General features: G+C 41.4%; 1 protein-coding gene across 4 annotated transcripts in view; it reads left to right on the forward strand.

The window, feature by feature from the left end:
* Nucleotides 1–26,747, forward strand: part of USP42 (ubiquitin specific peptidase 42) — a 55,869-nt gene that overhangs the window by 19,083 nt on the left and 10,039 nt on the right. For all 4 annotated transcript variants that reach the window (XM_061402191.1, XM_061402190.1, XM_061402189.1 and 1 more), the window contains 10 exons: nt 1,020–1,220; nt 17,956–18,066; nt 19,717–19,819; nt 20,549–20,616; nt 21,295–21,365; nt 22,387–22,469; nt 23,851–23,962; nt 24,761–24,901; nt 25,089–25,189; nt 26,260–26,413. In XM_061402191.1, the coding sequence (XP_061258175.1) occupies nt 1,020–1,220; nt 17,956–18,066; nt 19,717–19,819; nt 20,549–20,616; nt 21,295–21,365; nt 22,387–22,469; nt 23,851–23,962; nt 24,761–24,901; nt 25,089–25,189; nt 26,260–26,413 (1,145 nt within the window). The remainder of the gene's footprint in view (nt 1–1,019; nt 1,221–17,955; nt 18,067–19,716; nt 19,820–20,548; nt 20,617–21,294; nt 21,366–22,386; nt 22,470–23,850; nt 23,963–24,760; nt 24,902–25,088; nt 25,190–26,259; nt 26,414–26,747) is intronic.

Genomic DNA, 26,747 nt, shown 5'->3' on the forward strand with positions numbered 1-26,747 from the left:
ATCGCTGCTGCAGGCCGAGAACCATCTAGCGTGCGTCTTGGTCTTTGGTGGCACTGAGGAACCGGCAGACTTCTGAAGGAGCGCTCTGGCTGTGGATGATTTTGGCCTCTCCTAAATAAGTTGTGTTTGAGCTGCATCTGAGTTTTATTAGCATAGTTGTCAATTCGCCATTTGAGCCTTAAAAGTATTTTTTAAAATTGTTTGTGTATAGTATCTTTACGAGTATGTTATCCTGGTGCCTGAAATCCCACTTCCTTTCTGGTAAAGCTGGGATGATGTCACTACCAGCCTCTAGAATCGAGACTGACCGTCAGCGAGTGAGGACTCGTTGAGACGGGAGGGCGGCGGCACTGGCGGGCCGGGCGGTCCGCGCCCGCCGCAGGTGTCACCGCGTCGCCTTCCCTGCCCTTGGTGCTGTGGTGGTGTTGATTTAAGTAGACATAAAAGAGGATAACTGTAATGAACTCTCAGGCACCCTTCAGTCAGCGTTGTTTATCGACTCCTGGCCACTCATACCTCCACCCACTTAACTCCTCTCCTCACTTCCCAACCGTTTAAAGCAAATCTAAGAATTTCTATTTCATCTGTAAATATTTTAATGTGTTTATCTAAATCATTCTTTTCTGAAAATTAGAATGTTTTCCTGTGAAAAGTCCAGTCAATATTAAGATGTCCCCGGTCGTCATAGAATGGTTTTTAATGGTTGGTCATTGAAACCAACTTCCAAACAAGGTCTACCCTTTGCATTTGGTGAAAGTCTTTTTTTACGTTTTTTAAAATGTGTTAAATACTGTCCCGCCTCCCACGCACACACTGTTGTCCTTGAAATTTATTTATCAGAAAAACCCAATCGTTTAGAATTTCCCGCATTCTGGGCTTTCTTTTAAAATGTCCCTTTCTCCCCTGCGTTTCTGGTTAGCTGGTCATAAGAATCTTGGTCAGATTCAGGTGTGACTTGTTGTTATTTATTTAGCTTGAGAAATGTACAAAGCTTCCGTTTTAAATGTTTATTTTTCTAGCCCTAGGTGATGGCATTGCTCCTCCACAAAAAGTTCTCTTCCCATCTGAGAAGATCTGTCTTAAGTGGCAGCAGACTCACAGAGTAGGAGCTGGGCTCCAGAACTTGGGCAATACCTGTTTTGCAAACGCAGCACTGCAGTGTCTAACTTACACGCCGCCTCTCGCCAACTACATGCTATCACACGAGCACTCCAAGACATGTAAGTGTCCTGTGTCACGCTACGCGTGTGGTGATGCGGTATGCTAACCTACTTGCATTTTTTTCTCTGAAATGAAAGTGAAGAATTAAGTCAAGAATTTGGTCATCACTAAGTTGGTTTCTTTTAGAAACCACAGAGGAAGACTCAAAGGTTTGCATTCGGGTTGCATGAAAAACATTTTGCGTGTAATTTAGTCTGTGGAATTATTTAAAAAGAAACGTGTTTTTTTTTCGGCATTTGGCGTTTCTGAATACACTGCTGACTTTCTACACTTGCTAAAAATCGTGCCATAAATATCTACTGCCAACAGCTTGGGACAAGAAGAGTTGAGTCCTGCCTCTCCTGGCGTCCATCCTGTGTCGAAGGCTTGATTCATTTACAGGCTTTAGGCATAAGAGGCCGGAGAAGGCAATGGCACTCCACTCCAGTACTCTTGCCTGGAAAATGCCATGGATGGAGGAGTCTGGTGGGCTGCAGTCCATGGGGTCGCTGAGGGTCGGAAACGACTGAGCAACTTCCCTTTCACTTTTCACTTTCATGCATTGGAGAAGGAAATGGCAACCCACTCCAGTGTTCTTGCCTGGAGAATCCCAGGGACGGGGGAGCCTGGTGGGCTGCCGTCTGTGGGGTCGCACAGAGTCAGACACGACTGAAGCGACTTAGCAGCAGGCATAAGAGGAGCCTCTGGTCATAGCTCCTAATCCCTGGAAATTTGTGCAGGACTTTCCCTTTGGTGTGTGAGCTCAGTTTCCAACCTAGAGGGCAGAAAATTCGTTAAAACATGTAACGTCTTTAAAAGCATGTTATGTCTTTCAAAGAGCATGTTTTACTTTAACTGGGGGAGAGTCAACTCAGTGGTCAACTAGTGCAATTCAGAATTTAGAATGTATCCGTTTTTGTTGAGGTTTTGAACTTGTACATGTAGTATTATAAACGCCCTTCATCTTTTATAAATAAAACTCCCTGTTCTTTGGTCTACATTAATGTGTATGTGAATATTCAGGTGCCAGGCCTTCATTATTGGGGTGAAAAAAAAAAAGCCCTTAATTTCTTTCTGAGTAGTTCTTTACTTTTTTGTGTGTGTGGCTTGTGGGATCTTAGTTCTCCCACCAGGGATTGAACCCGGGCTCTCGGGAGTGAAAGTGCTGAGTCCTAACAGCTGAACCACGAGGAAATTCCCGAATAGTCCTTTACTTGATGGAGAATTTAGACGCATTCTTCTAAAACTTTTTCCCCCGCAAAGAGCAAAATAATGGCTGTGTAAAGAATTTGGAAAGTACAGAAAATTTTAAAGTAACCAAAGGAAAATCACTGAGACTGTCGACCACCAAGAGGTGTTTGCTCTCCATGGGGTTCAGATTACAGAACGAAGGTCTCTTTGCCCTCATTTTTTCCTTTTCCCAGTCCATAGTTGATCATTATGTTAATATATAATAATTGACATAACACAGACAGCTTTCTGATCATTTTTGCACTTAATAAAACGGGGGTGTGAATGAGAGTCCCGCACTGGCACCTGGACCTCGAGAGAGAGGGATGGAGACAAAGATGCAGCTGCCTGGGGTTCCAGAGTCAGGTGCCCGTCCTTTACAGGCCATCGGTAGTTTTCCCTCGTTATCAATGAACAATAAACTGCATATACTTAAAATACACAGTCCGATGCATCTTGACGTTTGTGGGCGCCCATGAAGCGACTGCCACAATAATGAACTCTTTCATCGCCCCTGAAAGTCTCAGTGTGGCTTTGAAATCAGTCCTTCCAGCCCTTCCTGCCCCGCATCCCTTCCAGGCCATGCAGCCACTGATGGGCTTTCTGTTTTACTGCAGATGAGTTTGTATTTCCTAGAATGTCATATATGGGGGATTGCACAGTATTTTTGTTTATAACGCCTGGCTTTTTTCACTCAGCAGTTATTTCAGTATCATCCTGTGTTGCTGCTTGTATTGGTAGTCACTTTTTATTGCTGAGTAGTATTCCATTGTATGGATTAATGGACCCCAGTTTGTTTCTCCATTCACCTGTTGACGGACCTTTGGGTTATTTCCCTTGCGGGGCCATCACAAGTGAAGCTGCTGGGAGGTTTTCATAAGGACGTGTGTTCATTTCTTGCGAGTAAGCATCTAGGAGAGGAATGGTTTGGTCCCATAATATGGGTACGCTTGACTTTAAGATACTTACAAACTGGGAAGTGGATTATGAGATTTTACATTCCCACTAGCAGTGAATGCGGAGAAGGCAATGGCACCCCACTCCAGCACTCTTGCCTGAAAAATCCCATGGATGGAGGAGCCTGGTGGGCTGCAGTCCATGGGGTCGCAAAGAGTCAGACAAAACTGAGCGACTTCCCTTTCACTTTTCACTTTCATGCATTGGAGAAGGAAATGGCAACCCACTTCAGTGTTCTTGCCTGGAGAATCCCAGGGACCGGGGAGCCTGGTGGGCTGCCGTCTATGGGGTCCCACAGAGTTGGACACGACTGAAGCAACTTAGCAGCAGCAGTGAATAAGTTTCATTTGCGCAACATCTTCCCTGATCCTTGGTGTGGTCAGTCTTTCTGATCTTAGCAACTCTTAACAGGTGTGTAGTGTGATAGTCTCTTACCGTGGTTTGAATTTGCATTTCTGTAGTGAATAATGGTGTTGAACATCCCTCTATATGGTTCTTCAGCAGCTGTGTGTTTGCCTTGCCCAAGTGTTTGCTCCTGTCTTTGGCCTGATTTAAAATTGGGTAATTCTCTTCTTGTTGAATTTTGAGAGTTCTTTATATATTCTGGATAGAAGTCCTTTATCCAGTACATGATTTGCAAATGCTATTTCTCAAACTGGAGAAAATAGTCTCTTCACACTGTCTTTCAAATAACATGTTTTATTTACTTCAGCATTTTTCTTTTTTTGTTGGTTGTGTGCTCAGTGTTGTATGTAAGAAATCTTTGCCTAACCAAAGGTCGCAAAGATTTCCTCTATTTTTTTTTTTTTTTTTAGCAGTCTTGTGCTTTTAGTTTTTATGTTTAGGTCAGTGATCCATTCTGAGTTAATTTTTGTCTGTGGTGTAGAGTTCATGTTTTTCAATATGGATATCCAATTGTTCCAACGCTGTTTTTTCAAAAGATGGTCCTTTCTCCACTGAATTATTTTTGTACCTTTGTCAAAAATCGATTGATTGTATCCATATGGATCTGTTTCTGACCTGTTTTGTTATACTGATCCACTTCTGTCTTGACTCCATAACACAGTGTCTTTTAAACAGATTCTTTCTTTTATTTATTATTTGCATTTTTGACTGCACTGGGTCTTCATTGCTGCACCAGCTTTCTCTCTTTGCAGCGAGTGGTGACTGCTGTCTCTTGGGGTGCGGGTGCTTCTCATGAGGTGGCTTCTCGTTGCCGAACACAGCTCGAGGGCCCTCGGGCTAAGTTGCCCCACAGCCTGAGAACAGCAGTGTCTGGTTACTGTGTATTTAAAAGTTTCGAAACTAGGTAACTTTTCCAACTTTGCTCTCCTTTTTCAAAGCTGTTTTGGCCATTCTTGGTCTTTTGCATTTCCAAATTAACTTTGAAATCGGTTTGTCAATTTCTACAAAAAAGCCTCCCGAGAGTTTGCCTGGGATTGTGTTGAATCTGTACATCAGTTTGAGATGTGCAGCATCTGAACAGTGTTGTCTTCTGACCCACAAGCACGGTGCGCATCTCTGTTTATTCAGGTTCCCTTTGGCTTTTCTTACACTGCTGCGTAGCTTTCAGTATACAAGTATAGTGTGCACATCTTAAAATCCGATTTATTGCCAAGTATTTCATATTTTTGAAAACTATTATAAATGATAATATATATTTTGACCTTCCAGTTTTGATTGTTTATTGCTAGAACGTAGAAATGCAACTGACTCTTGTTTATTGATCTCGTATCCTACAAGTTTGCGAGCTCCTTAATTTTGTATTTATTATTATTATTTTTTAATACAGTTACCTGATTGGTTACCCATGTGATTGCTTAGAGGCATGTCATTCAGTTGCCAGATGTTTGGGGATTTTTCAGAAATTGTCCTGCTACTGATTACTAATTTAATTCCATTGTGGTCAGAGAAGATATTTTTATTGTTTGAATCCTTTGAAACTTGAGACTTGTTTTACGCACTAGAATGTGGTTTAGTTTGTTAAATATTCCATGTGTACTTAATAAGGATGTGTATTCTGCACTGGTTGGAGTTTCTGTAAATGCTGATTATGTTTAGTTAGTTGATAATGTTGTTAGTTGATAGTCTTTTATGTCCTTACTGCTTTTCTGTCTACTTGTTCTGTCAAATTTTGAGAGAGATACATTGAAATAAAATACATGGAATAAAATTCTTATAAATAGCCTATAGTTCTTATTTTTTAATCCAGTCTTACAGTCTCTACCTTTTATTTTAGAGTGTAAATCATTTATATTTAATGAGAGTATTGATATGATTGGGTTTTTTATTTCCCATCTTGCTATTTGTCTTCTGTTTGTCCTGTATTCTTTGCTCCCTTTTTCATCTGTTTCTGCCTTCTTTGGAATGAGTGATTATATGATATTTCCTCTGCTTTATTGGCGTATCTTCTCAACTTTGTTTTCTCTTTATAGTGGTTGCTTTAGGGTTTAACATATATCTTTAACTTATCGCAGCTTCCTTTAAAATACAATTCCATTCCTCATGTTTTGTAAGGACTGTATGACAGTGTACTTTTGTGAGCTCTCCCTAGGCATTTGTGCTACTGTGGTCATACATTTTATTTTTGCTTATCTTGTTACCACATAGTATGTTGTGTTATTTTGCTTTAAATAAAAGTTGAAAGTTTTAAGAGGTTTGTTGAGGTTTCTTTACAAATCTTTTATATTTTCTTACTCTTACCATTTCCGCTGTTTTTAATTCCTCTGTGTAGATCCAGGTACCATCTGGAATTTTCTTATGCCTGGAGGAATTCTCTTAACTATTTTTGCTAATTTTTGCTTTGTTTTTTATTTTTGGTCCAAAATGTCTTTATTTTGCCTTTTTTGAAGTTAAGCTTTTTATTTTGAGGTAAGTTTGGATTTCCACACAGTTGTAAGAAATCACACAGAGACATCTTGTGTACCTTTTCCCAGTTTCCCTGAGTGGTGAAACTGCAGTTCAGTCTTGCAACCAGGATATTAATACTGATACAGTCAAGGTATGGAACATTGCTGTTCCTAAGGAAATGTTTCCCTTTTATAGCCAAGCCCACTTCCCTCAAGGCCCTACATCCTCCTTAATCCCTGGCAACCACTGGTTTTCAGTTATGTTACTTTGTTATTTCAAGAATGTTGCATCTATTGAGTTATGTAATAGGGAATTGGCTTCTTCACTTAAGCCTACGTCTTTGTATATTTCTTCACTTTGTTGTGTACATCAGTAATTTGTTCCTTTTTGTTGCTGAGTCGTATTCCACGGTATGGATGAACCACAATTTGTTTAACCATTCGTCCACTAAAGGACGTCTGCGTTGTTTCTAGTTTCGGATATTATGAATAGAGCTGCTGTAAACATTACTGTGTAGAGCATATGTGTGATCACAAGTCTTTATTTCTCTGGAATAAGTGCCCAGACTGCCGTTGCTGGGTCACGAGGTAGTTGCATATTTGGTTTTATAAGGAATTGCCTACTTGTTTCTTAGACGGCTGACCATTTTGCGTTTCTGCCATCAATGTATGAAGAGTTCCAATTGCTCTTCATTGCTGCCAACATTTGATGTAGTCACTGTTTTTCATTTTAGCCATACTTTAATTATGCATACAATGATATCTCATTGTGGTTTGAATTCGGATTTCCTTAATGCCTCAAGGTCTTGAACTCCTCTCCGTGTGTTTATCATCTGTATATCCTCTTTGGTGAGATGTCTTTCTGTGTCTTTTGTTCGTTTTCAGTTGTGTTCTTTTGTTCTTATCTTATTGTTTTCTTCTTTGTGTATTCTAGATAGTAGGTCTTCTGGGTATGTATTTCCAACATTTCCTGCCAGTTTGAAGCTTGTCTTTTTATCCCCTTACCCTTAGCAGGATCTGTCACAGAACAAAAGGTTTAAATATTGGTGAAGGTGAGTTTTTCCTTTTATGGATTGTGTTTTTGCTGTCGAGTATAAGATCTCTTTGCATAGCCCTTGACCCTAAAGATTTTCCCGTTTTTTTTGTGTGTGTGAAAAGTTTTATAGTTTTATATTTTACGTTTAAATATATGATCCTTTTTATTTCAGTTTGTTCTTTTGTTTGTGTGTTTGTGGACGTTCAGTTGCTCTACCACTGTTTGTTGAGAAGGCTAGCTTTCCTTCACTGAAGAGCTTTCATACTTTTGTGAAGTCACTTGGGTGTGGGTCTGTCTCTGGGCCCCCTGTTCTGTTGTTAGTATCTGACCCTCAGTATGGTCTTTTGTTATTGTGGCTGTGCAGTAAATCTTGACATCAGATAGAGTGATTCCATCCACTTACTCTTTTTCAAAATTGTTTTTCTCTATTCTAGTTCCCTTGTTTATCTATATAAATTATTCAATAATCTTGATTGTATTTACAAAATAACTTACTGGGATTTTGATAGGAATTTTTTTAAACCTATATCTCAGTTTGGGGAGAATTGACATATTTATTGTGCTGACATTTCCAATCTGTGGATGTGGAGTGTCTCTACATTTATTTAGATCTCTAAGTAACACTGTGTTACTTAGTTAATCAGTGTTGCATTAGCGATCAGTCACTCAGTCGTGTCCGACTCTTTGCGACCCCATGAATCGCAGCACGCCAGGCCTCCCCATCCATCACCAACTCCCGGAGTTCACTCAGACTCACGTCCGTCGAGTCAGTGATGCCATCCAGCCATCTCATCCTGTGTCATCCCCTTCTCCTCCTGCCCCCAATCCCTCCCAGCATCAAAATCTTTTCCAGTGAGTCAACTCTTCGCATGAGGTGGCCCCAAAGTACTGGAGTTTCAGCTTTAGCATCATTCCTTCCAAGAAATCCCAGGGCTGATCTTCCGAATGGACTGGTTGGATCTCCTTGCAGTCCAAGGGACTCTCAAGAGTCTTCTCCAACACCACAGTTCAAAAGCATCAATTCTTCGGCGCTCAGCCTTCTTCACAGTCCAACTCTCACATCCATACATGACCACAGGAAAAACCATAGCCTTGACTAGACAGACCTTTGTTGGCAAAGTAATGTCTCTGCTTTTGAATATGCTATCTAGGTTGGTCATAACTTTCCTTCCAAGGAGTAAGCGCCTTTTACTTTCATAGCTGCAGTCACCATCTGCAGTGATTTTGGAGCCCAGAAAAATAAAGTCTGACACTGTTTCCACTCTTTCCCCATCTATTTCCCATGAAGTGAAGGGACCGGATGCCATGACCTTTGTTTTCTGAATGTTGAGCTTTAAGCCAACTTTTTCACTCTCCACTTTCACTTTCATCAAGAGGCTTTTTAGTTCCTCTTCACTTTCTGCCATAAGGGTGGTATCATCTGCATATCTGAGGTTATTGATATTTCTCCCGGCAATCTGGATTCCAGCTTGTGTTTCTTCCAGTCCAGCGTTTCTCATGATGTACTCTGCATAGAAGTTAAATAAGCAGGGTGACAATATACAGCCTTGATGAACTCCTTTTCCTATTTGGAACCAGTCTATTGTTCCACGTCCAGTTCTAACTGTTGCTTCCTGACCTGCATACAAATTTGTCAAGAGGCAGATCAGGTGGTCTGGTATTCCCATCCGTAGAAGAATTTTCCACAGTTTATTGTGATCCACACAGTCAAAGGCTTTGGCATAGTCAATAAAGCAGAAATAGATGTTTTTCTGGAGCTTTCTTGCTTTTTCCACGATCCAGTGGATGTCGGCAATTTGATCTCTGGTTCCTCTGCCTTTTCTAAAACCAGCTTGAACATCAGGAAGTTCACGGTTCACATATTGCTGAAGCCTGGCTTGGAGAATTTTGAGCATTACTTTACTAGTGTGTGAGATGAGTGCAATTGTGCGGTCGTTTGAGCATTCTTTGGCATTGCCTTTCTTTGGGATTGGAATGAAAACTGACCTTTTCCAGTCCTGTGCCCACTGCTGAGTTTTCCAAATTTGCTGGCATATTGAGTGCAGCACTTTCACAGCATCATCTTTCAGGATTTGAAACAGCTCAACTGGAATTCCATCATCTCCACTAGCTTTGTTCGTAGTGATGCTTTCTAAGGCCCACTTGATAGGCAGTGTTGCATAGTTATCAGCATATTTTGTTTTGTTAGTTATACGTCTAATTCTTTTATTTTTTGAGGAATCAGAGGCATCGTTATATTTTTAATTTTGGTGTTCATGTGTTTATTGCTGGCATATAAAAATACATTTCATTTTTGTAAATTTTTATATACTGACTTTGCTGACTTCACTTAACAGTTCTAGGCTTTTTTTTTTTTTTTTTTTGGTGGAGTCCTTGTATTTTTCTATCTAGAGAATCATGCCATGTGTAAATAGGGGCATTTTTAATTACTTTTTACTGATCTGTATCCTTTTTTCCCTTTTCTTGCCGTATTTCACTGGCTAGAACTTCTAGCACTGTGTTGAATCAGTGATCAGAGGTGACATCCTTGCCTGATTTCTGATCTTAGGGGAAGAGCATTCAGTTTGATATTAGCTGTAGGTTTTTGATGTATCCTGTTTATCAAGTCAGGGAAGTTCTTCTCTGTTTCCTTTTTTCCCCCTGTTTTAAAAAGTTCCTGCTTTTTATCATGAAATAGTGTTGATTTTTGTCAATAGCTTTTTCTGTATCAAATTGATATGATCATGTGAATTTCTTCTTTTCCTTATTATGGTAGAATATTCTGGTAGATTTTCCAATATTGAGTCAGCTTTGTATTTCAGGAATAAACTACATTTGGTCATGATGTTTAATGATTTTTATATTTTGCTGAATTTGTATTAAGGGTTGTTACATCTGTTCATGAGATGTATCGGTCTGTAATCTTTTGTTTTTATACCACCTTTGTTTGGTTTTGGTATTAGGATAATACTAGCTTTATAAGATGGGCTCGATAAAGGACAGAAATGGTATGGACCTAACAGAAGCAGAAGATATTAAGAAGAGGTGGCAAGAATACACAGAAGAGCTGTACAAAAAAGATCTTCATGACCCAGATAATCACGATGGTGTGATCACTCACCTAGAGCCAGACATCCTGGAATGTGAAGTCAAGTGGGCCTTAGAAAGCATCACTACGAACAAAGCTAGTGGAGGTGATGAAATTCCAGTTGAGCTATTTCAAATCCTGAAAGATGATGCTGTGAAAATGCTGCACTCAATATGCCAGCAAATTTGGAAAACTCAGCAGTGGGCACAGGACTGGAAAAGGTCAGTTTTCATTCCAATCCCAAAGAAAGGCAATGCCAAAGAATGCTCAAACGACCGCACAATTGCACTCATCTCACACACTAGTAAAGTAATGCTCAAAATTCTCCAAGCCAGGCTTCAGCAATATGTGAGCCGTGAACTTCCTGATGTTCAAGCTGGTTTTAGGAAAGGCATAGAAACCAGAGATCAAATTGCCGACATCCACTGGATCATGGAAAAAGCGAGAGAGTTCCAGAAAAATATCTATTTCTGCTTTATTGACTATGCCAAAGCCTTTGACTGTGTGGATCACAATAAACTGTGGAAAATTCTTCTATGGATGGGAATACCAGACCACCTGACCTGCCTCTTGAGAAACCTGTATGCAGGTCAGGAAGCAACAGTTAGAACTGGACATGGAACAACAGACTGGTTCCAAATAGGAAAAGGAGTACATCAAGGCTGTATATTGTCACCCTGCTTATTTAACTTCTATGCAGAGTACATCATGAGAAACGCTGGACTGGAAGAAACACAAGCTGGAATCAAGATTGCCAGGAGAAATATCAATAACGTGAGATATGCAGATGACACCACCCTTATGGCAGAAAGTGAAGAGGAACTAAAGAACCTCTTGATGAAAGTGAAAGTGGAGAGTGAAAAAGTTGGCTTAAAGCTCAACATTCAGAAAACGAAGATCATGGCATCCAGTCCCATCACTTCATGGGAAATAGATGGGGAAAGAGTGGAAACAGTGTCAGACTTTATTTTTCTGGGCTCCAAAATGACTGCAGATGGTGATTGCAGCCATGAAAGTAAAAGACGCCTACTCCTTGGAAGAATAGTTATGACCAACCTAGATAGCATATTGAAAAGCAGAGACATTCCTTTGCCAACAAAGGTCTGTCTAGGCAAGGCTATGGTTTTTCCAGTGGTCATGTATGGATGTGAGAGCTGGACTGTGAAGAAAGCTGAGCGCCGAAGCATTGATGCTTTTGAACTGTGGTGTTGGAACAGACTCTTGAGAGTCCCTTGGACTGCAAGGAGATCCAACCAGTCCATTCTAAAGGAGACCAGTCCTGGGTGTTCATTGGAAGGACTGATGCTGAGGCTGAAACTCCAATACTTTGGCCACCTGATGCGAAGAGTTGACTCAATGGAAAAGACCCTGATGCTGGGAGGGATTGGGGGCAGGAGAAGAAGGGGACGACAGAGGATGAGATGGCTGGATGGCATCACCAACTCAATGGACGTGAGTCTGGGTGAACTCCGGGAGTTGGTGATGGACAGGGAGGCCTGGTGTGTTGCAATTCATGGGGTTGCAAAGAGTCGGACACTACTGAGCGACTGAACTGAACTGATCTTTATAAGATGTGTTTGGGATATGTTAACTGCTATTTTTTGGAAGAGATTGTATAGAATATTGATGTAAATTTTTATGTAAACATTTAGTGTAGGATCCATCCGTGAAAATATTTTGGCCTAGAGATTTCTTTTTTGGGGGAGTTTTAAAGTTGCAAATTTAATTTCCTTAGTAAGTATAGGGCTATTCAGATTATTTTATTTTCGATGGGTTATGGTAGTCCACTTTTTTGAGGAGTTGGTCCGTTTCTCTTAGGTTGTCAAATTTACACGTTTCAAGTTAATTACAGAATATATATATATAGTCTCTTGTTTTTCTTTTGGTGTCTGCAGGGTCTGTGTTGATTTACTTGTTTTTGTTTCTGATATTGTTATAAGTGTAAATTTCCCTTTGGACACTGCTTTAACTGTGTCTCCAAACTTTTGATATGCTGTCTTTTCAATTTTTATTTTAACCCTTCAAACCACGGGTTGTTCAGAAGTGTTACTCAGTTTCCAGGTATTTATAGACTTTCTTGTATTCTCTCTATCACTGATTTTTAGGATTTTCCATTCCGCACTTTTTATGATTTCTGTTGTTTTATCTTTTGAGGTTTGTTTGTGGCCCAGGATATAGTCTGTGTTGGTGTATGTTCTGTGAGGCCTTGAAACACATGTGTATTCTGTTGTTGGGTGGGGTATTCTATAAATGTTGATGGAATCGCATTGGCTCTTGGTGGTGTCGAGTTCTCCTTGCTGGTTTTCTGGTTAATTGTTCGGTTGTTGACAGAAGGATGTTGAGGTTTCCAGCTGTAGTTGTGGATTTCTTTGTATGCATTTTCAGTCCTGTCAGAGTTTGAGTCATGTATTTTTCAGCTTTGTTGTTTGGTACAAACACATTTAGGATTGCTTGTCTTTCTGATGGATTGATCCTTTATATAACGTCCTTTTCTCTGATAGCTTTCTTTGCTCTGAAGTCTACTCTATCTGCCATTCATATAGCCATTCCTGCTTTCTTCGGGTTAGTGTTTGCATGACATATATTTTTCCATCTTTTTTCTTTAAGCCTGTTTGTATCACTACATTTGAAGTGAGTTTCTTACAGGCAAAATAGTTGAATCATGTTTTTAAATCTGCTTTATTAATTTAGATCTTTTAATTAGTAAATTTATTAATATTTAAGGTAGTCGTTTATACATTAGGACTCAAGTTTGCCATTTTGTTTTTGTTTTCTGTTCAGTTATTCATTTGTCCTGTCTCTCTGCCTACTCGTGGGTTACTTGAGTATTTTAAACTTACGTTTAAAATTTGTTTTTGTGTTTATGAGTGTATCTCTTTATAGTCTTCTTAGAGGTCCCTCTAGGTTTTCATTATGTGTAGCTTTTCACAGTTTACTCATGGTGTCATTTTACCAATTCAAGGGAAATGCAGAAACTTTACTTTTGTCGCCTTTATTCTTCCCTGGTTACCGTGTAATTAAATATTTCCTTTAGGTACATTTAGAACCACATTTAGAGACAGTGTTATAATCCTTATTTCAATTGTCACATAATTTAGAAAACCCAAGAGAAGGAAAGTGTATTTGTCTATATTTTTGATTACCATGTTTTTTTTCTTCCTTCTTGATGTTCCAGGGTTGCTTTAAAAAAAAAAAAAAAAAACAACCAAAAACCCAAATCACTTCCTTTTCGTTTAGAGAGCTTCTGACTTAAGGAAGTCATTCATTAAGTCGTTCCTTAAGTCATCCTTTTAGGGTAGGTCTGCTGGTGACAGATTGTCCTCGTTCTGCTTCTCCTGAAAGCGTCTTAATCTCATCTTACTCCTGAAGGACGTTTCCACGGGCCGTAGCATTCTGGGTAAAGTCCCTTTCTTTCAGCACTTGAGAATTTTTGTGCTACTTCCTCTGTCCTCCATGGTTTTTGGTGTGAAATCCATTTCTATTCAAGTTTTCTCTTACAGGTAAGGTGGTGTTTTTCTACCACTACTTCCAAGGTATTTTTCTATGTCTTTAGTGTTCGCAAGTTTGATGTGATGTGTCTTGGTGTCTATTTCTTTGTTCTTTTTCCTGTTTGGTGTTTGAATGCTTCTTGAATTGCATCCTTTGCCAAGTTTGGGGAAATTCCCACCCTTGTTTCTTACACTGTGAACCCAGTCTTCTCTTGTCTCCTCTGGGACCCTGACAGCATGTGCGTTAGATCTTCTGTTGGAGCCCCGCAGGCCCCTGGGCTCTGGCCGCCTCTCTCTCCCAGTCTGTTTTGCTCTCTCGTTTAGAGTGCACGAGTTCTGTGTGCATGTTCACTGATGCTTTCCTCGGTCAGTTCCAGTCTTCTCCTTAGCTCATCCACAGAGCTTCTTACTTCGGTTACTGTGTTTTTCATTTCTAAACTTTCCATTTGGCTCTCTATATCTTTTGTTTCTTTGTTGAGTCTTTCTATGTTGCTTTATTTGTTTCTGGTATATTCATAACTACCTGTTTAGGCATTTTTGCCATGGCTGCTTTAAAACCTTTGTTACATAATTCTAACATATCTTATTATCTTAGGGTTGGTATCTATTCATTGTCTTTTATTCACTTCTCCAGCATTCAGAAGTTCTTGGTTCTTAGTATGATGAGTGATTTTCAGTTGAAACCGGGACATTTTTGTGTTATGCTATTAAATATTGGATCTTATCTGACCTGTGTTTTGGCTGGCTTTCTCTTGACACCATTCTGGCAAAGGAAGAAATATTAGGTGGAGATAGAAGTCCAGATTCCACACTCAGCCTCTGTTGACATCTGAGGTGGGGGTGGGCTCCACGTTCTTGCTGGATGGGAGCAGGGCTTTCCACTCCCCCCGCCCCCGCCCCGGTCTCCAGGGAGACTGCCGTGGCTTTTTACCACTGGCTGATGGCGAGAGTCCTAATTCTGACACTACCCAGTGGGAAGCTGGACAGATGCTTCTTTCTTTCCCTCTCTTTCTTTCTCGAGGTATAATTCATTACAGTGTTACATGTTGTTGTTCAGTCACTAAGTTGTGACCAATTCTTTGCGACTCCACGGACTGCAGCACCCCAGGCTTCCCTGTCCTTTACTGTCCCCCGGAGCTTGCTCAAACTCATGTCCTTTGATTTGGCGACGCCATCCAGCCATCTCGTCCTGTGTTGTCCCCTTGTCCTACTGCCTCCAGTCTTTCCCAGCATCAGGCTCTTTCTGAGTCAGCTCTTTGAATCAGGTGGCCAAAGTAGAGCTTCAGCTTCAGTTCAGTCATTCCACTGAATATTCAGGGTTGATCTCCTTTAGGATTGACTGGTTTGATGCAGTCCAGCGGACTCTCAAGAGCCTTCTGCAGCACCACAGTTCAAAAGCATCAGTTCTTCCGTGCTCAGCCTTCTTTACCAGGTGTACAGTATAGTGATTCCCAATTTTAAAGGTTATGCTCCATTTATAAGCACACTTGTACACTATCCTTACAGCTTATTTTATGTATAATAGTTTGTACTTCTTAATCTCTTACTGCCGTCACGCCCTCCCCTTCTCTCTCCCCACAGGTAACCACTAATTTGTTCTCTGTAGCTGAGTATGTTACCTTTTGTTGTATTCACTAGTGTGTTGTATTGTTTTGATTCCACATGTGTTACCATAACAGCATTTGTCTTTCTGTGTCTGACTTACTTAAATTTAGCAGAATATGGAGGGATACTTCTTTACTACTGGGTTTGGGGGTGGAAGTCCAGGCCCCTCTTTTGATCCTCACTGATGTTGTGAGGTGGGGGTGTGGTTTGTTATCACTCAGCATGGATGAAAGTTCCCATTCCTAATCTCCCTTTTTTTAACTCTACGCCAGAAGCTTTCACTGTGGCATCGTTCTGCTTTTATTGGTATTTCCAGGTTGGTGGCTCCTTCTGCTCCAAGTCAGAAATATATGAAGCAGAAAGAAAACCAGAAAACTCACTGCCATGTCATTCCTTGGGCTCTGAAACTGTGAATTTGTCTTTTTCTCTCCACCTTTCCCAGCTTTCTTATGTCTGCTTCATATGCAATGTCCAGAGGGTTTGTTGTTGTTGTTGCACTTAGTGGGAGGAGTAGGAAAAAGTACCACTAGTCATCTGAGAAGTGGAACGGCTCATCTTTGTTTTCGAAAGATGGCTTCCTGGGGGATGGAAATCCTGTGTGACACTTTTCTCTCTATGCGTGAGAGTTGTCGCTCTGCGCTCTTCTCTTGCTCGTTTCCAGCAAGTCTCTTGTCAGGTTTACCTTTGTTCTTATACACGTCATTTATTTCCACCTGCTTTAAATGTTTTGTTTTTATCACTGTTATAAGTAGCCTTCTGTTTGGGTTTTGTTGAAGTTGATAGAACTGTAAATTTACTCTTTGCATTTGTATGCCTTTTCAGTCATTAAAAAAAATGTTTATTATAATTGTGCTAAGTCACTTCAATTGTGTCCAACTCTTTGTGACCCTGTGGCCTGTAGCCCACCAGGCTCCTCTGCCTGTGGGATTCTCCAGGCAGTAGTGGAGTGGGTTGCCATGCCCTCCTCCAGAGGATGTCCCCAACCCGAGGGCCGAACCCGTGTGTCTTACTGCTCCTGCGGTGGCAGACAGGTTCTTTACCGCTAGCATCACTTGGGAAGGCCCCATATTTATTAACATTAATAAATGAACATTTATAAGAATTATAATTACTATACGGTTAACGTCTTTACTGTACATTCTGTTAATTTGGGGGGTCAGTTTTATGAGTTTTAATACAGGTACAAGTCCACGTAAACCACCACCTGTCAGATGCACGACTGTTCTGCCGCTCTTCAAAACTGCCTTGCGCTGGCCCTTGGGAAACAGTCATCTCTTAAAATATTTGTCCTGTCTCTTCTCCTTCAGACTCCAATTGCATGTGTTCTGGGGATAGCTGGAGGTGGTCCCACAGGTCACTGATAGGCTTTTTTGTTCTTGTTATTTTGAGAGGTGTTCTTTTTTTTTGAGGCTTGTGTTCCATAATAGAGAACCTCTGCTGCTGAGTCTTCACGTCTGCTGGTCTTTCCTTCTTCTGTTTCTAATCTGTTATTAAATCTACTTGTGTTTTCCATCTCAGAAACCCTACCTTTCATCTGTAAAGTAGATTTGGTTTTATTTCTGTGTCTCTCCTTAACATGCCCTTTTTTCTACATCCTTGAGCATGGAAATACATATATATATATATATAAACTGTCTTTTTTTTATTGTCCTTGTTTTGAGGACATTTCCAGGTCTGTTTCTGCTTATCTGCTCCCTGTTATTGGTCTTTACTGCATTATTGCATGCCTTGTGCTCTTCGGTTACAATTTTATATTGCTGGGTGCTAGATTTTCTTTTTATTCCTGTAAATATTTTTGAGCTTTACTCTGGGACGCGGTAATGTTAACTGGAAATAGTTTGGACCTTTTGAGACTTTACAAGCTGTGTTAGGCAGGACCGAGCCGCCTTCAGTTTTAGGCGTTTCTTGAATTCAGTGTCATTGGCTTTTGGGGCCACATGATTCTTCATTGTAGAGGCTGCTTACTGTAGGGTGTTGAACAGCATTTGTGGTCTCTACCCACTAGATGCCAGCAGCACCACTTAGTATGAGCTAAGGTGGTTTTAATATTTTTAAAAAGCTGTTAAAAAATTACAACAGAGACCTCTGTATGTGGAAAAGCTAGAACACTTGAGATTTTGAAAGGAGACATTCCTTTACTGTTTGAGACAAATGGTAGCATAAGGAAAGAAACTTCTAATTTCTCTAGTATAGACAATAGTTAAGAGCACAGGCTTCAAAATTAGAAGGGTATGATTTGAGCCCAACTATGTGCCTGCCCCTTAATCACTATTTGGCATTGGGCAAATTTTAACTCTCTGAACCTCAGTTTCCTGTCTTGTAAAATAGAGCCAATATACATTTATCACTTAGGTTTGTTGGAGAATTAAATGGAAATGAGTAAAATTATATAGCTCAATAACAGGACACAAAGTTCTGTTATCCTTGTTTCAGGAGTGTGCTTGTGTTATTTATAATACCCCTTGGTGTACATACAGTGTCATATTTTGCTAACTTGGAGGATTATCATCTGTTATCTTTCAGGTCATGCAGAAGGATTTTGCATGATGTGTACAATGCAAGCACATATCACCCAGGCACTCAGTAATCCTGGGGATGTTATTAAACCGATGTTTGTCATTAATGAGATGCGGCGTAAGTATCCTCTGTAGTAGTTCATATGAATATTTGTTAGCCAGTTGGTCTTAATGATCTGACTGGTGAATGATGAGCTCCTTAGGTATTGCAGCAAACAGTTTATTGTGTATGAATATGTCTTTAACGAATAACAGGTTTTTAGCAAACCATTTATTATGTAAAAACATTTTGAAACCTAAAGCAAAAGATGACAATATAGTAAAGAAGGTGGTATTCAGTTTGATATATAAACAAAATAAAAATTATAAAACCCTCAAATTTGTTAATAAAATTGATAACTTTTGCAGCATTTTTCCTAGATATTTGGATTTCTATGCTGAGTAATACTAACTATTGTCCCACCGATTTCTTTAAATAGTTTTCAGTTAGCTTTAATTCAATAAATAAGTATTAACTATACATAGTGACAGGAATTATCAAAATAAAGTTAATTATATTCTTAAATAACATTTTATACTCAGAACTTAGCAGATTTGTGGATAAATTTCACAAGTTTCTATATAATTTTTAATGACTTTATAATCTCCTCTTGCATTATAATGATTCTGATAGGTTGCATGAAATTTTTTATGCACTTTCTGCATGTTTTTTGCAGTAAGCTTTTGTATTATTTTAATTAACTGAGTTGGAATAAAAAATGCTTAAAAATAAAAACCTGACTCTTAATCTGGTATCTAGCTGGGTAATTATAGGGATGGATAATTACACAGTGACAATTTATAATCCTTTTGCCTAAAAAGCTGCTGAGGATAAAGAAGTGTTATCTTGGCCTTTGGTACTATTAACAGGCTGGAGAAGACCATGAAAATTTTTTTTTAAACATTGCTGGGTCTTAGCAAAATTTTAGCCAGGGGTGATTTTGTTTGTTGAATTATATGTCTATATTACATATACTGATATGCACATGTATACAGACATGGACACATATATGGCAGACATAATTAATTTTTTTAAACCTAGTTCTTTAAGAGAATGCTATTGGTGTGTGTATGTACATACATCTACGGACACACACCCCCCCAACTCTAGACATATATGGTTAAATAATGAAATTGTCATTTTTGTAGGTCAGAATTTGTGGGATGTGGTCAATTTCATATGATTCAAGTTAATACATATCTATATATTCATTCACATAAAATTATATGAATATTTATATATCTGTATTGTTTTTCATTGTCATTTTGGCTTGTGGCTATTTAGTCAATTAGAAATAGGACTGAGATGTTGCTGTGCAGTGGAGAATATAATATGTTCTCTAGGTTATTGGAATAGAATTAGGTAGGTTCACACTTTGTGTTTTATATAGATTCTCTTAGGGAATTCTAGCACCCAAGTTAAGATATGTGCACTAACATAACATTTGAGACAAATTTTTGAAACAATAACAGCTAAAGTTGAGTTTATTCAAGATCATTTTATTGCTGAAGACAGAGTCTCTGGGCTCTCAGAAACTCCAGCCCATGTGGGCTTTTAGCGGTCTGTAGGGCTCATCCTAGGTGTTCTCAGGGGGAACTTATTAATGCTGTTTCCTCATAAAATAGTTATATAACCAGTATACTGTCATAAGATACAACCTCGAGGGGGAGGACAGCCTGCGCGTATGATAGGTGATGATAAGGCTTTGTCTTTCCTCAAATTCTACAGGCATAGCCAGGCACTTCCGCTTTGGAAACCAAGAAGACGCCCACGAATTCCTTCAGTACACTGTTGATGCTATGCAAAAAGCATGTTTGAACGGCAGCAATAAGTGAGTCAACACAGCATCAGTCGCCCGCCGCCCCGCCCCGGCCGCCCTGCTGGCTGGCGGAACTCAGCGCGGCCTTCCAGGAGGGGTGCGCCGCCTTCCAGGAGGGTGCGCCGCTCCCTGTCAGCTTCACCGTTAGACTTTGTGCAGCCTCTTCCTCAAGTGGTTTGCCTTATTTTAAAATGGTTGAAAGTTTAAAAGGTGTACTTCCTATCTCTAGCCTTTGAAATCTGTGTTTGTTGCCTTTGTCATTGGGGTCAGTTACCAATCCCTGCAGTTTCTTCTTTAAAATCTAAACGTGGGCTCAGGAGAAGGATGGAGAAACAGACACGTCGTAGCCCACTTGCTGTTGCTTCGACACCCCTGGCAGGCCTGCATTCCCTCCTGCGGCTGAGGGGCCGGGCGCTCAGTGTCTGGATGGTGCTGGGCTGCAGAGCAGGGTCCTCACACTTGGGTCCCAGTCCTGCTCTGGGTGACTGCCTCTTGCTGCCTGCTTCAGGGCCAGAGTCCTGCCCTGATTTCCGAATCCCTTCTTAATACCATCCGACCGCTTCTCCTTGCCCCAGACATCTTTGATTGGGCAAGGCTGTTCTCTGGCTGTCCCCATATCGTGCGACTCTCTTGCGTGAATTCTCATTCTTTTATGGATGTACATGGTTTTAGCATCAGTTACAGCACCTCTTATTTTTGCAGAATGCTTCTCTCATCTCACTCTTTGATTTTTTTTTTCAGATTGGACAGACACACCCAGGCCACCACACTCGTCTGCCAGATATTTGGAGGCTACCTAAGATCTAGAGGTAAACTCTTGGTTTTAAAGGTTGATAACTGTGGTCTGGCATGTGGTGTAAAAGGATGCAAGGGCTCCGAAAGGCTTAAGAAGGGCCCGTGTGTCTCCCTGCTGGCCCAGACTCCCATCCCCATCCTCCGTCAGCCCCTGACCCAGCCTGTGGTTATCCTCCCAGGAGCTTCTTGTGCTTGAACAGCCTGGGTTCTTCTCACACCGGAAGCTTTCTAGCGTTTTCCGCACACGCAGGTCTAACACGGCCTTTCGCGGTTGCAGTAGTGCTCCGTCCAGTCACCAGGGAGCTTTGGGTGGTTTCTGACCGTCGTTGTTGTCACCACTAGTGCTTTATCGAGCACCCTCGTCTACACGTAGCTTTACGTGCACGTAAAAGTGTACGCACGACAATTAGTTACAATTTTTGTATCGAAGGATATGTGATTTCAAATTCTGGTTTTGCCATATTGCTCTTCCAAGAGGTTATACCGGTTTACACTCCGGCCAGCAGTGTGCGTGCACCAAATCAGTGGCTCCCACTGTGTAGTAGGAACACATTTTGCCCAGTCTGATAGACGAGAAAAGTACCTTATGGTTTTTGTTTTGTAAGTGTGTGTGTGTGTTCTGTCATTTCAGTAGTTGATATTGCCATGCTGATTATACTTTGCTTATCCTTTGTGTTTTATTTTTATTTCAGTCAAATGTTTAAATTGCAAAGGTGTTTCAGATACTTTTGATCCCTATCTCGATATAACTTTGGAGATAAAGGTAAGTTTGGTAGTTGTGGTGGTAGTCAAGTTAAACAAAAATTAGTCATAATTTATTTATAGTTTATTTATTTATAGTTCTCTTACAATTTAGACTACACTTGTTAGAGAATATGAATTGAAAACTTTAATATGCTAAGACTTAATTAGAAGAGCTTATTGAAACTTTGTATTAGGCATCATAAAAAACTTAAAACATTGAATAATTTTATTAAATGTTTGACCTTTATTAACATTAAAGGGTTAATGTTTATTAACCCTTTGACCTTTAATCTTAATAAAACCAGATTATGATGCCTATATCAGCCAAATTTAGGTGGTGGTTATTTCTTTAGAAACTGTCTTTTGCTTCTTGCATTTTCCGAACTCTCCCATTTTTTGTTGTCTGAAACTTTTGTTTTTCTGATCTCAAGTGTGATACATGCTAACGATAAAAATGAGAAACGCTGCAGAGACATGTGTGAGCCTGTCCCCCAGAATGAACACTGCTAACAGTTTGATATAAACTGCTCCAGAGCGTCTGTTTACTGTTTGCACTGACGGGATTACCCCTTCAGTCTGTTGGGCCACTTGCTATTTTCACTCCATTTTGCTGGGCCTGCTGCGTGTCGTGCGTCAGCCAGTTTCCATGCCTGTTTCCTTCCTGGTAGATACTTCGATTTTGTCCCTGTTTTATGCTACTGTAAATAATGCTGCGGTGGGCAACCTCTGTTTTTTTGTTTTGGCCACACTGTACGGCTTGCAGGATCTTAGTTCCCTGACCAGGGATTGAACCCAGGCCCTCGGCAGTGAAAGCACGGAGTCCTAATCACTGGACCACCAGGGAATCCCCTGTTGTTTTTTTTTAATTGGGGGTGGGGAGGGCAATAGCTTGGTGTGCACATGTGTAAAACTGAACACTATAATGAAAAAAGCCTTTTTACATAAAATTTGCGCTTGGCTTTATCCTCTGGAGGCCTCTCTTCTTTTGCTGACAAGCGGCAGTGAGTGGTCATGTGCTCTCGGTGCTCTTCTGTCCCCAGGCTGCTCAGAGTGTCAACAAGGCCTTGGAGCAGTTTGTAAAGCCGGAACAGCTCGACGGAGAAAACTCGTACAAGTGCAGCAAGTACGATGGCGGTGCTGGCGGGCGGGGAGGGCAGGCTTGGGGTGACAGGGCTTGGCGTGTATGCCTGACCGGCAAGGTTCCTGTGAGCTTCCAGGACCGCCTGAGAGGACCCTGGCTCTGTTCCCCGAGGGCCAGGGCACCCGAGTCTCAGTGTTAACACTCCTTAGACCCGGGGGAGGCGGGGCCTCAGTCCTGGGGAGCTGGGTGGAGGGGAGGGGTAAGACCATCCACATGTTAGTGCCCCCGCGTGTGAAGGTGCCTGGGGTGGCACGTGTGTGTCACAGCATCTCCAGGGACCCCGGTGTGAAGGGTTGGGGCGGGTGGAGCATTGCTTTCTCCCAGAGCAGTCAAGGATCTCTCTCTTTCATGGTTGTTTCCCAAGATTTGGGGCAGTACCTGCCAGAATCCTCAAGTTTGAGTCGTTCTGTTGTTTCCCCATGAAGTCAAGAGGGCCTATTTTAAGAAAGCCCTGTTTCTTATGGTTTAAGTAGATGTTCCCTTTAAGGGATAGCCGCTGGTTTGGTTCCAGACCAGCACAATAAAGCAAATCTTGCAGTAAAGCGAGTTGCATGAATTTTTTTGTTTCCCAGTTTATAGAAAAGTTACGTCTACCTTATACCGTAGTTTTTAAGTGTGCAGTAGCATTGCATCTAAGAAACAGTGTACAAACCTTAATTTAAAAATACTTGTTTAAAAATGCCAAAATAACTAGAAGAGTAACATCAAAGGTCACCGATCAGAGATCATCATAACAGATACAGTAATAATGAGAAAGCTTGAAATATTGCAGGAATTACCAAAACGTGGCACAGAGACCTGAAGTAAGCAAATGCTTTTAGAAGGATGGCCCAGTAGACTTGCTCCACGCAGGGGTGCCGCAAACCTTCAGCTTGTGAAAAATACAGTATCTTCAGAGGGCAGTAAAATGTGGTGCCTGGGTTCACTGTTTTGGGGAGAAGGCCCCCTTTCCTCCTAAGACCAGAGGGATGCTTCCTTTGTTTTAAACCTCACGGACGTTTCTAGGCTTTTCCTTGCTTCTGTATCTGGGCTTTGTTTTCACAGAGTTCTTCTATCAGCCGGTTTTTCAGTTTGTTTTGAATTGAGAGAAACTTCTATAAATCTAATTTTTAAGATGTCAGTGGCCTGATATTTCAGAACTGCCCTGTGGCTTTCACTCATGCTAATTAAGCCATCTCCCAAATTTCAAATTTTAATATTTTCACTGTTGGATGAAAAGGGTGGTATTTCTCATCCAGTACCCTTCTTTTGGACACTTAATTTAGACTGTTGTAGAGAAATAACAAGGGTAAGACGAAAAAAGCAAAAAACAACCAACCCACATGAATCTTCTTAAACATCTGTTTTTGTTTTTTTCCCCAAGGTGTAAAAAGATGGTTCCAGCTTCAAAGAGATTCACTATACATAGATCTTCTAATGTTCTTACTCTTTCTCTGAAACGTTTTGCAAATTTTACTGGTGGAAAAATTGCTAAGGTGGGTAGATAATATTATTAACAACTGTTTATGCTGAGCCTTTCAAGGCTTAACTATCCAGCAGCTACATGGAAGTTTTATTACCTGATTTTCTAAGTTCTTCCAGCACTTGTTAGTGGAATAAAATGTCAAAGAACTGAGCTCAAAGTTTGCTGTGTGTGTTTACAGAGTGTGTGTGTTTTCGTCTGTATCCCTTAGCTGACTAGACTTTCTGAAGGTCACACCTGGTGCTTATTATCCGCGTTTGGGCGTCATAGTTGGTGAAGGTGCTGAGTGGGTTCAGGGAACGCTTATGGCATTTCAAGTCCAAAGATTTCCCAGCCAGACCTTGCCATTCTTTGACCAGAGTTTGTTTGCTTGTTTATTCGTTTGTTTTCTGATTGGTAGTATACTGACCTTTCCCATTTTCTTCCCACTTTCTGAAACTGAAAGTGGTCAGAAATCCAGTAACATGCGGAATAAATAACCTGCTCCTGAATTGTTAAAAATAAGCAATGACTTCAAGTCCAGACTTGTGATTGTTAACTGTCCGCTTTGATGGGTTTGGAGAACTCACATAGTCTGGATCCTTACTTGCGTAAAGAAAACAAATACAGGGGGATTGCACTAAAGACACGTAGAGTCAGGCGTCTCCGGGTTAGGTCTGTCTTCCAAAATGAGGCTGCGGTGTTGGGTCCCTGCTGGAGCACCACAAGGCGCCATGTGCCCTGAGCCTCCCGCCCTGCCCTGCGTGTATGGACGGGATGATCTGCACCTTCAGAGATGATGTTCCTTTTTTCTCTCTTCATACTTGTGTAGGATGTGAAATACCCTGAGTATCTTGATATTCGACCGTACATGTCTCAACCAAACGGAGAGCCGATCATTTATGTTTTGTATGCAGTCCTGGTACACACTGGTTTTAATTGCCATGCTGGCCATTACTTCTGCTACATAAAAGTAAGTTGTGTGGATTTTCTTAATTACTCTATTTACAGTACACTGTAAGATACCACTGGCATTCTTGGGAGGGAAGGGGGGCTTTTCCAGTTGACCTGTGGTAGCCCCTTTTTCTTACAGGTCTCTGGATTGAGGTTCCCCATGTACCTGATCGAATCTGATATCTCTTTTGTTGGCTGTCTTACAGGCTAGCAACGGCCTCTGGTACCAAATGAACGACTCCATCGTGTCTACCAGTGATATCAGATCGGTACTCAGCCAGCAAGCTTACGTCCTCTTTTATATCAGGTATTGTCAGGAAAGTGCACTTCCACCTTTTCTGTTAAGTCAGAAAGAATGCTTCACTTCATCAGCATGCTTACATTCCATTGTTTGGTTAAACAGCATCTCGGTGGTGGGGAGAGTAAGGAAGCTATATTTGAGAGTGGGCCATACGTTTACTGTAGCTCTCAGCTCTTCGGCAGGTTAAAGAAATGCACAGAAGAAGGGACGGGAGAAGCCACAGAGGGCTTCTGCTGCTGGCAGCAAATCGGGTGGGCTGGCAGGCCGGGGAGGCAGTGAGCAGAGGCCCTGTAAGGGGACTCCTGAGTGCCTGGTGTGGTCATCTCTCAGCCCCGGGCACCAGCAGCCAGCCACGCCCCCGGCCAGGCCCGGGCCTGCCCCCGCCTGCTGCTGCGTGTTACTGATTCGATAATTTCTCCTGGAGATGTGGGGCCTTGGGGCAGTCCGTTGAGTGCTCCAACGTATATCCATTGGTAGTAACTGGAAATTCAGAACATCCTCAAATTGCCAACAATAGCAGATCACATAAATGGTAGCGTGTGCATGTGACGAAATACAATGCAACTGTTAAAAGTGGTTTTTATGATGTTTTTTAAAATGCTATGAGAAAGTGCTCTATATATGGAGGAAAAGCAGTTTGAAATTTTACACGCTGATGTTGAGGAGATCAGTCCAGGCTAAAGCCTGGAGGAAAATCCACAAAATCTGGATAGCAGGTTCCTTGAAGGGGTGAGGGGAGGCAGAATGTCTTTGTTTCTTTCTGACTTTTCAGGATAGCACAGATCTAAGTGATATGTATTTAGAATTAGAAAAATGGAAAACAAAAGAAAAATAGCTTTAAAAAAATTACCCCCCCCAAAAAAAAAAAAAACCTTTCAGCTAGAATACATAGATATCAGATCAGAATCCACAGTGGCCCTTTGTCTGCTGACCTGAGCTCCCAGTGCCAGCCTGGGCTGGGCCAGGACTCTGTGCACTTCCCCAGGTCGCGTCTCCTGTTGCCGAGGGTGGGGTGTGCGTGAGCTCTTTGGGGGGTGTCCCATGTTACCCTGAGCACTGTCACTGTCTGTCCCCAGGTCCCACGATGTGAAAAATGGAGGCGAACTTACTCATTCCGCCCACAGCCCCGGCCAGTCCTCGCCCCGCCCGGTCATCAGTCAGCGGGTTGTCAACAGCAAACAGGCAGCCTCGGGATTCATTGGCCCACAGCTCCCCTCGCACATGATGAAGGTAACCTCCCGAGCAGAGGGTCCAGCCCTCTACTCAGTGCTGCAGTGGTGGCCCTGACCTCGTCCACAGCTGAGTTTCGTATCCACAAAAATGGATTCAGGCCGTTTATTAGAAAATACTTCAAACGTAGGGGAAATCTCTGAGGACGAACAATGTGATCCAGAAGGAAGTAGGGGTATGAGTCTGTCTAAACACTGGGGATTTGATCTCCCACCCTGGACTCCGTTCACTTCATGGAGTAAATATTGAGGGGTTCTCGATTCATGCTGGCCTCCAGGAAGAGATGCTTGTACAGAAAGAACACTCGCGTTGCCTCCATTTAGCCCTTTCAGGG

This window comes from Bos javanicus, chromosome 25, assembly GCF_032452875.1.
Source record: "Bos javanicus breed banteng chromosome 25, ARS-OSU_banteng_1.0, whole genome shotgun sequence".
Lineage (NCBI taxonomy): Eukaryota > Metazoa > Chordata > Mammalia > Artiodactyla > Bovidae > Bos > Bos javanicus.